The sequence below is a fragment of the Hylobates moloch genome, unplaced genomic scaffold, assembly GCF_009828535.3.
Source record: "Hylobates moloch isolate HMO894 unplaced genomic scaffold, HMol_V3 SCAFFOLD_12, whole genome shotgun sequence".
In the NCBI taxonomy this organism is placed as follows: Eukaryota; Metazoa; Chordata; class Mammalia; order Primates; family Hylobatidae; genus Hylobates; species Hylobates moloch.
The window spans coordinates 12,402,911-12,417,956 of NW_026652287.1; the positions used below are offsets into that span (position 1 = coordinate 12,402,911).

The window sequence follows — 15,046 nt, forward strand, 5'->3', positions numbered from 1 at the left end:
ATCAGAGTGCGCCGTCGTCGCCGCCGCCACCACTGTCGCCATGAACAGTGTGGGGGAGGCATGCACGGACATGAAGCGCGAGTACGACCAGTGCTTCAATCGCTGGTTCGCCGAGAAGTTTCTCAAGGGGGACAGCTCCGGAGACCCGTGCACCGACCTCTTCAAGCGCTACCAACAGTGTGTTCAGGTGAGCCCTCCCGCCTCCGTTCCCAGGCCCCGCATTCTCCGCGCTGTGTCCCACCACACTCATCGTATTTTACGGGGGTTGGACTGGACTGGAAGGGTGGAGAAAAGTCGCAGTGAGGCCAGTGGCAGGAGCTCGCTCCCCTACCATCACCACCGAGGCCACTTGGGTGTCTCTCCGAATGACAAATATTGGTGCAGTGCTTTTCAAGAAGCACAGTCACATCCTTTGGTTCATTTGGTGTTCATCCTAAACTCGCAAGGTGGGCATAGTTACTCATATTTTATACATAAAAAACTAACATTCAGAAATGGGAAGTGATTAATCCAAGTTCACTAGCATCAGGTTTCCTTGATTCTTTCGCAGGTGGTGCACTTTTCCACTATTACTGCTGGGGTCTGGGCGGGGTTATACTTTAGACTTCAGACTGGAGGGTCACATTTTTTTGTTGTTATAAACCCTTCGTTAGCCTGTTTATCTCTCTTGACCAGTCTCCGCAACTGCAGCCAGTAAATGTTTATTCTGGCCCAATGGATGTGGAACTGCTTTGAATTGTAAGAACAGCACTGGACAAAGCACTTCCAATAAGTTAACCCAACACATCCTCACGGCAATTCCCCGACGTAGTTGCTGTCTTCATCCCATTTACAGTTGGTCACATAGCCAGTAAGTCCTGGAACCCAGATTTGAACCTAAGTCACTAACACAAAGTGATGATTATTTTTCAAATTTCACTTAATTTTTTTTTTTTTTTTTTTTTTTTGAGACGGAGTCTTTCTCTGTCCCCCAGGCTGGAGTGCACTGGCGCGATCGCGGCTCACTGCAAGCTCTGCCTCCCGGGTTCACGCCATTCTCCTGCCTCAGCCTCCCGAGTAGCTGGGATTACAGGCGCCCGCCACCACGCCCGGCTAATTTTTTGTATTTTTAGTAGAGACGGGGTTTCACCGTGTTAGCCAGGATGGTCTCGATCTCCTGACCTCGTGATCCGCCCGCCTCGGCCTCCCAAAGTGCTGGGATTACAGGCTTGAGCCACTGCGCCCGGCCATTTCACTTAATTTTAACGGTTCCCTCACAACTCCTTTTCCAGTCTCCCTCAGGTCTTACACTTGATTTATTCATTATGGTACTTCTGGTTTTTATTTATTTTTGAGGCACAGTCTCATTCTGTCTCCCAGCCTGGAGTGCAATGGCACGATCTCAATTCACTGCAACCTCCGCCTCCCAGGTTCAAGCTATTCTCATGCCTCAGCCACCCGAGTAGCCGGGATTACAGGCATGCGCCACCATGCCCAGCTAATTTTTGTATTTTTAGTATAAACAGGGTCTCGCCATGTTGGCCAGGTTGGTCTCTAACTTCTGGCCTCAAGTGACCCACCTGCCTTGGTCTCCCAAAATGCTGCAGTTATAGGCGTGAGCCACCACACCCGACCGGTACTTGTTTTTTAAAAAGTATGTGGTTTGAATCATGGTTATAAGTCTTTATAATCAGCTTGATTTTACTTTTGTACTGTCATATTTACAAAGCTTGCAACTTAAGCTTCATATAGGTCTTTATAATGTGTTTTCTCCTCCTACCAGAAAGCAATAAAGGAGAAAGAGATTCCTATTGAAGGACTGGAGTTCATGGGCCATGGCAAAGAAAAGCCTGAAAATTCTTCTTGACCTTGACAGTCACCTTGAAGGATTTCGCAAGTCCAGAAATTGAGGACTCTGGATTTTTGTCAACTAACTCTGTGAACATAGCCATCAGATTTGATGAGGAACGTAGGAGAGAGGAGTTTTATTTCCTCCTTCGATGTTTTCCTCTCAGTTGTAAAAGATGAACTCTTTGAGATGATTTCTCACCTGCTGTGGCATCTTGCAGGAACTCAGTGTGCTAAAATTGAGCAATTTTTTGAGATTACAGTTGCAATACTTGGCGTGGAATCAGCTTTACATAAATATACCTTGTATGCAAACGATGATAAACTAGGCAGGATGAGCAGAGCTGCCTGACCTCTCGATTTCTGCTGCGAAAGACATTATATACACTGTACTGGGGTCATCGTTCATGAAAGCAATTTGTTAGGACCTCTTTTTTTCCTCTCAGGGAACTAATGCTCTGAAAAGGGATCTGGGCACAACAGTTTCAGTGAGTGCTTTTGAGCACACTTTTATTTTTATATAGTAACTAATGGTTAAGATTGGTGGTGGCCTGGATTAGCAAAGAGGAAGACAGCTTTTAACACACTCCCTGCCTTCACAAGAGGTGTCAGATTAAGATGTGAAAGCTGCAAGAATGTTGCAGTGCACACCATTTCAGAGCTCTCAGTGTGTAGTTCTGGAATTAAGATACTTGGAATAGCTGTGGAAGAAGAACCTAAATTGCAAAGATCTGCTATTGCCAGCTCTCAACCCAAGTCAGTGAATTGTCAACCTGCATATCCTAAAAATGTCAAAATGCTGCATCTGGTTAAATGTGGGGGTGGGGGAAGCTGAAGGTGCTCGCTTCATTTGCCTTGTTTACTCATCCTGCCCTGTAATGTCTGTAATCCTGAAGATGGAATAAATTGTAACATTTAGTTTCTATCATTATTTGCCTCTGGAACTCAGTGCATTTTATGGAACTATTACCCTGTTACCCTACAAACCTCATATATACACTGGGGAGAGTTTTGTGTTTTGTAACTTAAAGGTGAAGAAAAAGTGACTTGTCTAAGCTAGGTGGTACAGTATGGCAATCAGAAACCTCACTGATTTTTTTTTTTTTTTTGAGACAGTCTGGCTCTGTCGCCCAGGCTGGAGTGCAGTGGTGCAATCTCGGCTTACTGCAAACTCCACCTCCTGGGTTCCAGTGATTCTCCTGCCTCAGTCTCCTGAGTATCTGGGATTACAGGCATGCACCACAATGCCCAGCTAATTTTTGTATTTTTAGTAGAGATGGGGTTTCACCATGTTGGCTGGTCTTTTTTTTTTTTTGAGACAGAGTCTCGCTCTGTCACCCAGGCTGGAGTGCAGTGGCGTGATCTTGGCTCACTGCTAGCTCCACCTCCCGGATTCACGCCATTCTCCTGCCTCAGCCTCTCCGAGTAGCTGGGACTACAGGCGCCCGCCACCACGCCTGGCTAATTTTTTGTATTTTTAGTAGAGACGGGGTTTCACCGTGGTCTTGATCTCCTGAGCTCGTGATCCTCCCGCCTTAGCCCCCCAAAGTGCTGGGATTACAAGCGTGAGCCACTGCGCCCGGCCTGTTGGCTGGTCTTGAACTCTTGACCTCAGGTGATCTGCCAGTCTCGACCTCCCAAAGTGCTGGGTTTACAGGCGTGAGCCACTGCACCCAGCCAAACCCTCACTGACTTCTAAAATTTCCACAGTAGGCTATACAAATACACTATGGTACCAAAAAAGGATCAGGAGAGCACTCACATACCTCAGAATGTCACGTAATCCCCACAATTACTTGAGTAATTTGGTTTTATTATATGCCCAAAGTATGAAACTTGAATTACAGGCTGGGTATGTGGCTCATGCCTGTAATCTTAACACTTTGGGAAGCTGAGATGGGCGGATCACTTGAGCTCAGGAATTCGAGACCAGCCTGGGTAACATGGTGAAACCCCGTCTCTACAAAAAAATTAGCTAGGTATGGTGGTGTGTGCCTGTAGTCCCAGCTCTCGAAAGGCTGAGGTGGGAGAATCACCTGAGCCTGGATGGTGGAGACTGCAGTGAGCTGTGATTGCACCCCTGCACTCCAGGCTGGGTCACAGAGCAAGACCGTCTGAAAAATAAACCAAGAATCTTGATTTATAGAAGGCCCTAATTCTATTGTCTTTTCTCCACTTTACCAACTGCTACATCATATTTAATGTGACTTGTCCTTAATGTCATTTCAAAACATTCTTCATTTATATTTTATGACTGGCTAGGGTCCATTATCCAAGGATTATAAAAGATGTTTGGAACCCAGCCAAGGGAGGCCAGGCAGCAAGCTTAAATATAATGCATCTGTCCTAAACTCAGACTGGCCACAACCAAAACAGCTCCACAGGGACTCAAGTGCAGGCTGTTATATCACAAAATGGCAAAGATAATGAGATTCTCTATTCCATACTGTATATGCCTTACTTTTGCATTACCAGTTTAATGTAATATAATATGAAATACCTTGTTGCCTGTTGAACCTTACCACGAAAGTGTTCCTTTGAGCCTCAAGAATAAACCAGCTGGCTGGGCGCAGTGGCTCACGCTGGTAATCCCAGCACTTTGGGAGACTGAGGTGGGCAGATCACCTGAGGCTGGGAGTTTGAGACTAGCCTGACCAACATGGAGAAACCCCATCTCTACTTAAAATACAAAAAAATTAGCCGGGTGTGGTGCAACATGCCTGTAATCCCAGCTACTCAAGAGGGTGAGGCAGAATTGCTTGAACCTGGGAGGTGGAGGTTGTGGTGAGCTAAGATCACGCCATTGCACTCTAGCCTGGGCAACAAAAGCGAAAGTCTGTCTCAAAAAAAAATAAAATAAAATGGCTGGGTGCGGTGGCTCACGCTTGTAATCCCAGCACTTTGGGAGGCCGAGGCGGGCGGATCACGAGGTCAGGAGATCGAGACCACGGTGAAACCCCGTCTCTACTAAAAATACAAAAAATTAGCCAGGCGTGGTGGCGGGCGCCTGTAGTCCTAGCTACTTGGAGAGGCTGAGGCAGGAGCATGGCGTGAACCTGGGAGGCAGAGCTTGCAGTGAGCCGAGATTGCACCACTGCACTCCAGCCTGGGTGACAGAGCGAGACTCCGTCTCAAAAAAAAAGAAAAGAACTTGACACGTTCAAGACAATTATGACTACAGGGAAGATTCTGCAGTAAATGCTAGTGGAATGGGACAGGAAAAAGATGAGACCCAGATCAAGCACTTCCTCTTGAGAAATACAGATACCTCTTTCAGGTGTAAATTGCAGCCATTCTGCTAATCATTCAATGTCTTTGATATCTCAGGCCCGTCAAGGACCAATCTTTTGTTTTTTGAGACAGAGTCTCACTCTGTTGCCCAGGCTGGAGTGCAGTGGCACGATCTTGGCTCACTGCAACCTCCACCTCCCGGGTTCAAGCCTCCACACCCAGCTATAGGAGTGCGCTACCACACCCAACTAATTTTTGTATTTTTAGTAGAGACAGGATTTCATCATGTTGGCCCGGCTAGTCTCGAACTCCTTACCTCAGGTATCTGCCAGCCTCAGCCTCCCAAAGTGCTGGGATTACAGGCATGAGCCACCGCACCTGGCCAAGGACTAATCTTGATCCTTAATTAGCACCACTCCACTTGGACCCTTTACCCACATCAGGCACAAGAAACCAAGCGGGGCTGTAATAAACACTTATTCAGTGGGCTGAATTGGACCTGTAACACTAAACAGCAGCCTAGACCTTCACTGTGGAAACAGAAATAACTAATGCCAATTTCTTTTCAACTTGGACACTGACTGGAAGCTCAAATGCTAATTTCTGCGAAAAAACACAACCAAAGAAAGTAACTCTCAGCTCACGACCAATCTAAGTTTAAGTTATTTATTTAAGCCATCTCTTGCCACAAGCAAAGGGATGGAAGACCAGTATACCAGTCATCATTTGATACAAGTAAAGAAGGTGAGCTTAAGGTCCCATATACTTTTTCTGGTCCATGTGCAGAGTAATGGTCCAAACCAGTGCTGTGGTCCCTGGTGCCCGGGTAGTGGTCCAGACTCTCTTTATTCATCTTCGTAGCCAGTTGGAAGTGGATTCACATGAGGGTTATGGAACAGAGTATGGTTACCATCTCCCCAGGGAAACGGCTGTGGAGTGAAGATGTCAGTTAGATAATTCCAGAAAATAATTCAGAAAGAACACTGTCATGAACTGCTTATAACAGGGCGACAGATCATATATAAAAACAAAATGGAAATTAGTCCTTTATCTACTGGCATAGTTCAATCTTCCCATTATTTAAGGAGCTCTTATAACTACCAGGGGAGCCCTTAAAGTTATCCTGGCTACAGGACAGTTTTAATTCCAGAAACAAATATGGATGGCAGAAAATGCAAGCTCAAGTTAGTTACTCATAATCCTCTCCCTAGTAACTAGTATATCCAGTGCTGTGTTTATGAAAGTGTAATCCTCAAATCACCTGTATCAAAATGGTGGCAGTGAGTATTAGGGGAGGGAGATGCTTAATTAAATGCAGACTTCTGGCACCATCCCAGACTTCAAACAATATCTGGGCTGGGAAACTGCAGCCCACCCTCAATTATCTTGCCTATTACCTTTGAAAAGCATTACTTTAGGGCAACGGTCTCCAACCCAGGGTGATTTTGCCCCTCCAGGGGACACCGGGTAGTATGGGGAGACATTGTGATGGGGGTGGGGGAGGAGGAAGCGGGAGCGGGGTTGCGCAGGTACTACTGCCACCTAGTGGGTACAGGCCAAGGATATGGCTAAACATTTCACAATGCGCAGGATAGCCCCCCAACAAGAATTACCCAGCCCCAAATGTTACCAGTGCTGAGGTTGAGAAACCTTTACTGTTTGGCTTCTAATTCCACTGTACAAGGGTGGGAGTGCCGCTCAAAGACTTAAAAAATTCAAGAGTCTAGGTTAAGTTTCTACAAGGCCGGTCCTATATGGGCTAGGTGATGTAATAATAATAACAATAATAATAATAATAACAATAATAATTTTTTTCATCGCTTCTCGGCCTTTTGGCCAATATCAAGTATACTATTATTATTTTGTTTTTTGAGACAGAGTTTCACTCCTGTTGCCCAGACTGCAGAGCAATGGCTGGATCTTGGCTCACTGCAACCTCCTCCTCCTGGGTTCAACCTCCTGGATTCTCCCACCTCGGCCTCCCGAGTAGCTGGGATTACAGGCGCCCGCCACCATGCCCGGCTATTTTTTGTACTTTTAGTAGAGATAGTGTTTCGCCATGTTGACCAGGCTGGTCTTGAACTCCTGACCTCAGGTGATCCACCTGCCTCGGCCTCCCAAAGTGATGGGATTACAGGCGTGAGCCACCGCGCATGGCCAGTATTGAAGAATCAGAATAAGCCCTTGTTAAAGATACAGCAAACAACAGAGGACACATCATTGTAATATTATCTACATCAACAGCCAATGATAAAACAGTCGAGAAAATAAGGTATTGGTGGGGAACAGAGAAAGCTGTCAGTCTCTTCATTATGCAACTAGTAGCTGCCAGATGCCCATGTTTTGTTGTTGTTGTTTTGTTTTGGGACCAGAGTCTCGCTCTGTTGCCCAGGCTGGAGTGCAGTGGCACGATCTCAGCTCACTACAAACTCCGCCTCCTAGGTTCGAGGGATTCTCCTGCTTCAGCCTCCCATGTAGCTGGGTTCGCTTACGCCAACCACCTTCAGACTTTGCCACTCTAATTGGATTTCCCAAACCTCCAGGCTTTACACAACGGACACCTGTTTCAGAACTGTCTCAGAAGAAAGAAAAAAAAAAAAAGAACTGTCTCAGAAGGCAGGAGGTAGGATGAATCGGAGAAAAGGGAAACTTAAGGGCACTTACTGTATGACCTTGAAGAAGAAAATTGAGACGTAATCTCAAGTGTCAGTTGTCCTTCCACAAAATGGAAGAACATACATTTTCTGTTTGTGAGGATAAACAAGCTGTACACGCCTGGCACCCATGCCTTCAGAGAATGAAGAACTTGCACTAAGGCACACATAACGAAAAGAGAACGGACGCTTGAAGAGATGTGCAAGGGCGTACCTTGGTCCTGATGCGGAGATGGGGGTAGGCGATGAACTCGGGTCTCTCGTGCTCTCCGTGGTGCGACTTCAGGTACACATTCAGCATGCTGACTGCCACCCCGGGGAGCGCGACGAAGAAGGTGAGGGTCTTCCACATGCGAGCTGCGGAGAAGCCACAACCGTTCAGCCCCGGTATGAGGCGGGCCCGGGCCTCACTTTCCCTCCCGCAAGGCCTCGGGCCAAGGTCACAGTCCCTCCCTGTCTCGCCCAAGTAGGGCTGAGGCCCGACCCGTCGACCCTGGCTCCAGTACCTGAGCCCTCTTCGCCATGGGCGCCACTCGACATAGGCCGCCCCAGCTGTGGGCGTGACCGACCCAGCAGCCGAGACACCGACAACACACCAACTGCCACCATTTTCGATCTGGACTGCCGCAGCGCCGGAAGCGGAAGTAGAAAATTGGCTATGGGGGCGGGACTGCAACCTCCAAAGGATGTTACTATTGGGCACCGCCCTCCCACTGGCGTTAACCTGAGCACTATCATCCCGGACGACAGAGTCCTTCTCAAAATCCTCGGCGTCTGAGGCAAGAGAGAGCATGCGCTCTGCACCTCCCTTCAGGCTTTACCGTTTCCTTCGTGCGCATGCGTGTGCTCTCCGGTCTCCCTACCGTCCCCACCTGGGCTAGGCGGACGCTCAAGAGAGGTTTGTGCAGGGTGCCCTGGTACCTGGAATCGCTCCCTTCGTTGGAGTCCATGGACGGGCATCTGGAGGTTCTGATCCCAGACTGCCCTATCTAAAATTCCGTTCCCCTTCCTCGCCATCCTCTGACTGCGTGTTCTCATGGCACATAACATTGCACCTTCGTCGTCATATTATTATTTTGTCTGTCTCCACCACTAGAATACAAAGTCTGTGATACCAAGAGTTTGGCACTGCAGCATTCTCAGAATAATCTGGGAATGGTGTAATTTGGAATCATACCTGGCACATACCAGATACTTGATATAAATTTGCTGAATGAATGGATGAATGAATGAATAGCAACAGAAAGTATAAAGAGCACTGAAATTGGTGCCAGCAGATCTGGATCCTAATCCTGACTCAACAGTCTCATCTTTTTTTTTTTTTTTTTTGAGACGGAGTTTCACTCTTGTTGCTTAGGCTGGAGGCTCACTGCAACCTCTGCATCCCAGGTTCAAGCAGTTCTCCTGCCTCAGCCTCCTGAGTAGCTGGGATTACAGGCGTGCACCACCACGCCCAGCAAATTTTTTTGTATTTTTAGTAGAGATGGTGTTTCACCATGTTAGCCAGGCTGGTCTCAAACTCTTGACCTCAGGTGATCTGTCTGCCTCGGCCTCCCAAAATAGTGGGATGACATGCATGAGCCACCGTGCCAGGCCAACACATTCTCATCTTTTGACCTCTGGTCACACTGGCTTTCTCTTCCTTGAAATTGTGGAAACAAAAATTGACATCTGGCCGGGAGTGGTGGTTCACGCCTGTAATCCCAGCACTTTGGGATACCGAGACTGGCGGATCACTTGACGTCAGAAGTTCGAGACCAGCCTGGCCAACATGGTGAAACCCCAACTCTACTAAAAATACAAAAATTACCTGGGCATGGTGGCGCACACCTGTAATCTCAGCTACCCGGGTGGCTGAGGCACAAGAATCGCTTGAACCCAGGAGGGCAAGTTGCAGTGAGCTGAGATCATGCCACTGCACTCCAGCCTGGGAGACAAAAAAAAAAAAAGTTGACATCTGTTAAATTTTGTCTACAAAATTCTTTCCTCCTTACCCCCTTCTTCCTTTCTTTTTCTTCCTTCGACTTGTCTAAAAGCAGCTTTAAAAATAAAACAAAAAAAAGTATATAACATAAAATGACAGCAAACTTTTTTTTTTTTTTTTAAACGGAATCTTGCTCTGTTGCCAGGCTGGAGTGCAGTGGCGCGATCTCAGTTCACTGCAATCTCCGCCTCCCAGGTTCAAGCGATTCCCCTGCCTCAGCCTCCTGAGTAGGTGGGATTACAGGCACGCACCACCATACCTGGCTAATATTTTTTTTTGTACTTTGGTAGAGACGGGGTTTCACCATATTGGCCAGGATGGTCTCCATCTCCTGACCTTGTGATCCGCCTTCCTCGGCCTCCCAAAGTGCTGGGATTACAGGCGTGAGCCACCGCGCCCGCCAGGCTTTTTTTTTTTTTTTTTTTAATAGGCCCCTTTGAGAATGTAATGAGGACCAGCGTGGTGGCTCATGGCTGTAATCCCAACACTTTGGGAGGCCAAGGCAGACAGATTGCTTGAGCTTGAGAGTTTGAGACCAGCCTGGGCAACAAAGCTTTTTTCTTTATTAGAAAAAAAAAGAATCTAATGAAAGCTTTGAACCCTTTCCTGTAAAAACACACCTATGTGTAAACACACAGTATAGCAGACATTGTTGGGAGAATAGGTGACCATAAAATATATTTGGAAACCCCCTAAGCATCTTTGTGCCTCAGATCAAGAGCTCCTGGGGGCTGCATGTAGTGGCTCATGCCTGTAATCCCAGCACTTTGGGTGTCTGAGGTGGGTGGATCACCTGAGGTCAGGAGTTCGAGACTAGCCTAACCAACACAGTGAAACCCCATCTCTACTAAAAATACAAAATTAGCTGAGCATGGTGGTACATGCCTGTAATCCCAGCTACTTGGGAGGCTGAGGCAGAAGAATCCCTTGAACCCAGGAGGCGGAGGTTGCAGTGAGCTGAGATCGCACCATTGCACTCCAATCTGGGCAACAAGAGTTGAACTCCCATCTCAAAACAAAACAAAACAAAAGCCCGGAACTGTGGCTCACGCCTGTAATCCCAGCACTTTGGGAGGCGGAGACAGGTGGATCACTTGAGGTCAGAGTTAGAGACCAGCCTGGCCAACATGGTGAAACTCCGTCTCCACTAAAAATACAAAAATTATTTAGCATCGTGGCACAAGTCTGTAGTCTCAGCTACATGGGAGGCTGAAGCAAGAGAATCCCTTGAACCTAGGAGGCGGAGTTTGCAGTGAGCTGAGATCATGCCACTGCACTCCAGCCTGGGCGACAGAGCAAGACTCTGGTCTCAAAACAACAACAACAACAACAACAACAACAACAACAACAACAACAACAACAAAGTCCTGGGTAGGAGAACAAACAGGGACTCTAGTGTGAGAAGACTGGGCTCACATCTTGTTCCCTTATAGCCTGTGTGGCCTTGGGCAGGTTAGCTGAAACTGATGCCTTAAGGTCATGCAGTTTCATGAAGACGAAACCTTAGGATCATATTACTAGAGCTTTACAACCTGATTTACCATGAAATCTTTCTCGAGTAGCCTAAGTTTTTATACTTCATGGTGCAATCAAGATCATCAAATCTGTCAAACACGTCCTCAAACACAGCCAAAGGGTATATGAGGCCCCACGCTGGGGCCATACAAAGGGTCTAAGCTAGCTGGGCTTGCTTAGGTCTAAGTCCTAGCTACTTGAGAGGCTGAGGCCAGAGGATCCGTTAAGCCCAGGAGTTCAAGTCCAGCCTGGGCAACATAGCAAGACACCATCTCTAAAAAAAAAAAAGAAAAAGAAAGTGTTCAAGACAGGGATCAGGAACTCCTGGGTTCAAATCTCTGGTTTGCCACCAGCTATACTTCCTCTTCTATACAATAGGAATGTAATAATGTAATATGCATTTATTCATTCCTTTGTATATATATATATATAGAGAGAGAGAGAGAGAGAGAGATGGAGTCTTGCTCTATCACCCAAGCTGGAGTGCAGTGGCACAATCTTGGCTCATTGCAACCTCCACCTCCTGGGTTCAAGCAATTCTCCTGCCTCAGCCTCCCGAGTAGCTGGGATTACAGGCGTGTGCCACCACACATGGCTAATTTTTGTATTTTTTAGTAGAGATGGGGCTTCACCACATTGGCCAGGCTGGTCTCAAACTCCTGACCTCAAGTGATCCACCTGCCTTGGCCTCCCAAAGTGCTGGGATTACAAGCATGTGCCACTGCACCCAGCCTACAACAAATATTTATTAAAACCCAGCTCCACCTTGGGAAGTTACTCAGTCTCCATCTCTGTTAATGTAGGTTCATTTAATAAATACTAAGGTGACTACTATGTGTTAAGTGTGTACACTAGTCCACAGAACTATAAGCTCCCTCTCTCTCATGCAGCGTAGTCTAGTGGTGGAGATAGAATTAAATGAAAAATTCCCAATTCCTGGAATATGTTAAGAAATTAAAGAAATGTTCATTTTTTCATAGGGCTTTCATACACCTTGCAGGGTAGCCCTTCTTTTTTTTTTTTGTTTTTTGTTTTTGGTTTTTTTTTTAGACGGAGTCTCACTCTGTCGCCCAGGTTGGAGTGCAGTGGCATGATCTTGGCTCACTGCAACCTCTGCTTCCCAGGTTCAAGTGATTCTCCGCCTCAGCTGGGACTACAGGCACGTGTCACCACGGCCGGCTAATTTTTGTATTTTTAGTAGGGATGGGATTTCACCATGTTGCCCAGGTTGGTCTCGAACTCCTGACCTCAAGTGATCCGCCCACCTTTGGCCTCCCAAAGCGCTGGGATTACAGGCATAAGCCACCGTGTCCGGCCACAGTAGAATAGCCCTTCTAAGTAAAGATTCTGTCTGCCATGTGCTTGACAGTATGTATATACAGCACATACAGAAGCATGATAGCTATGATTTTTTTTTTGCTTTTGTTTTCTTTAGAGATGGGGTCTTGCTATGTTGCCCAGGCTGGAGTGCAGCAGCTATTCACAGGCAGGATCCCCCTACTGATCAGCACAGGAGTTTGACCTGCTCTGTTTCCGACATGGGCCAGTTCACCCCTTCTTAGGCAACCAGGTGGCCCCTCACTCCCCAGAGGTCACCATATTGATGCCAAGCTTAGTGCAGACACCTAAACAGCATAGCGCACTATAGCTCAGGACTGCCAGACTTAAGTGATCCTCCTGCCTCAGCTTCCCAAGTAGCTGGGACCACAGGTGCACACCACCACACCCAGTGATAGCTACAATGTTATTGCCAGGTATGCTCAGCATTTGCAAAGCTTTGTGTGACTGAAGTTAGAAAGCTCAGGAAACCAAAATCATTAATACAAAGAATATCTAAAGAATATCTAATATTTATTGAGCACTTATTTTGTGTCCATATCTGTGGTAAGCACTTTACATAAATTGTTTTCCCTACCTCTAAATGACCACTCCTTAAGTCAGGTCGAGCACTCTAGAATCATCTTTGACTTTCTCTCTGTCTCTCTCTTTCTGTCTCTCTCTCTTTCTCTCTCTCTCACACACACACATACACACGCTTCATATCCAATCCATCAACAACAAATCTTGCCAGTTCTTCCGACATATCTAGCATCTGACCACTTTACCACTTTTTTTTTAGACAGGGTCTTGCTCTGCCACCTAGGCTGGAATGCAGTGGTGTGATCACAGCTCATTGTAGCCTCAGCTTCCTGGGCTCAAGCAATCCTCCCACTCACCTCAGCTTCCCCTGTAGCTAGGACTACAGGTGTGCACCACAACGCCCAGCTAATATTTTTTTTTTTTTTTTGAGACAGAGTCTTACTCTGTCATCCCGGCTGCAGTGCAGTGGTGCTATCTCAGCTCACTGCAACCTCTGCCTCCTGGGTTCAAGCGATTCTCATGCCTCAGCCTCCCAAGTAGCTGGGATTACAGGCATACACTACCATGCCGGCTAATTTTTGTACTTTTAGTAGAGATGGGGTTTTGCCATGTTGGCCAGGCTGTCTCAAACTCCTCAGCTCAAAGTGATCTGCCCGCCTCGGCCTCCCAAAGTGCTGGGATTAGAGATGTGTCAACATCTTTAATTCATTCAACTAGGGTCTCAACTGAGTCCTTGGGCTGGTGCCACAACAGTGGCCCCCATGGAACACCCAGTCCAGAGGGAAAGACTGACAGGTAACCAGATTATAACAACCGGTGTGATGAGCTCTACAATGTGAAGGCAGGAAGGCATGGGCCTTGGTGTCAAGTTCAAGTCTCAGATCTGCTGCTTAGCTATGTAATCATGGAAAAAGTCCATTTACCTCTTAGAGCCTCATCTGGGAATTGCAATTATGACAAGGACGTTATAGGATACAGATATTAGCTAACATTAATTAAGCACTTACTATGTAATGGGCCCTTCACATGTATTAATTTAGTCATTACAAAACAACACTCCTATGAGATGGATGCTATTCTTATCTGTACTTTATGGAGAAGGAAAGTGAGGCACAAAATGGTTAAGTCATTTGCCTGTTCCACAGCCCTTTAAGTGATAGAGTCAGAATCTTTTTTTCTTGCCTTGTCACCCAGGCTGGAGCACAGTGGTGCAGTCATGACTCACTGCAGCCTTGAACTCCAGTGCTCAGGTGATCCTCCCACCTCAGTGTCCCCAGTAGTTAGGACTACGAGTGCACACCACCTCATCCAGCTAATTTTTTTTTTTTAGAGATGGGGTCTTGCTATGTTGCTCAGGCTGATCTCAAACTCCTGAGTTTAAGCGATCCTCCCACTTCAGCCTCTCAAAGTTCTGGAATTACAGGTGTTGGCCACTGTTCCTGACCCAGAGCCAGAATTTAAATCTAGAAGTCTGGCCCCAAAGCCTCCATGTTTAACCACTCTGAGATACTGCATTCTTAGCATAGTGCCTGGCACAAAATGAGTGCTCAATAATTGTTAACTGTTAGAATTGTCTTGTTCTAGTCCAGGTGCGGTGGCTCACGCCTGTAATCCCAGCACTTTGGGAGGCCGAGGCGGGTGGATCACCTGAGGTCAGGAGTTCGAGACCAGCCTGGCCAACGTGGTGAAACCCTGTCTCTACTAAAAATACAAAAATTAGCCGGGCGTGATGGCGGGCACCTGTAATTCCAGCTACTTGGAGGGCTGAGGCAGGAGAATCGCTTGAACCTGGGAGGCGGAGGTTGCAGTGAGCGGAGATCGCACCATTGCACTCCAGCCTGGGTGACAAGAGTGAAACTCTTGTCTCAAAAAAAAAAAAAAAAAAAGAATTAAAAAAAAGAATTATCGTGATCTGTTGAAACAAAACCACTTAAAGTTGGAACTAGTCTTAAATTTTTTGACCATAAAAAAAAAA

The 15,046-nt window shown here is 46.8% G+C and overlaps 2 protein-coding genes across 2 annotated transcripts; one reads left to right on the top strand and one right to left on the bottom strand.

The window, feature by feature from the left end:
• The first annotated feature begins 25 nt into the window (after nucleotides 1-25).
• TRIAP1 (TP53 regulated inhibitor of apoptosis 1) lies at nucleotides 26-2,752 on the top strand. The gene is made up of 2 exons (XM_032168523.2): nucleotides 26-187; nucleotides 1,763-2,752. Exons 1-2 carry the CDS (start codon nucleotides 41-43, stop codon nucleotides 1,844-1,846), a joined length of 231 nt encoding a protein of 76 aa, XP_032024414.1. The 5' UTR covers nucleotides 26-40; the 3' UTR covers nucleotides 1,847-2,752.
• A 2,958-nt stretch (nucleotides 2,753-5,710) lies between these two features.
• On the bottom strand, nucleotides 5,711-8,463 carry LOC116477827 (cytochrome c oxidase subunit 6A1, mitochondrial). Its single transcript, XM_032168524.2, has 3 exons — nucleotides 8,219-8,463; nucleotides 7,927-8,069; nucleotides 5,711-5,987 (listed from the first exon to the last, which is right to left on the bottom strand). The coding sequence occupies exons 1-3, from the start codon at nucleotides 8,448-8,450 to the stop codon at nucleotides 5,904-5,906; spliced, it is 459 nt and encodes a 152-aa protein (XP_032024415.2). The 5' UTR covers nucleotides 8,451-8,463; the 3' UTR covers nucleotides 5,711-5,903.
• Between the last annotated feature and the right edge of the window lie 6,583 nt (nucleotides 8,464-15,046).

Coding starts and splice junctions, on each gene's coding strand:
- LOC116477827 (XM_032168524.2), bottom strand. CDS start 8,450: ATGATAGTGCTCAGGTTAACGCCAGTGGGAGGGCGGTGCCCAATAGTA. Junction 8,070..8,218: donor CCATGGCGAAGAGGGCTCAG/GTACTGGAGCCA, acceptor GCTTCTCCGCAG/CTCGCATGTGGAAGACCCTC. Junction 5,988..7,926: donor ATCTCCGCATCAGGACCAAG/GTACGCCCTTGC, acceptor TTCACTCCACAG/CCGTTTCCCTGGGGAGATGG.
- TRIAP1 (XM_032168523.2), top strand. CDS start 41: ATGAACAGTGTGGGGGAGGCATGCACGGACATGAAGCGCGAGTACGAC. Junction 188..1,762: donor GCTACCAACAGTGTGTTCAG/GTGAGCCCTCCC, acceptor TCCTCCTACCAG/AAAGCAATAAAGGAGAAAGA.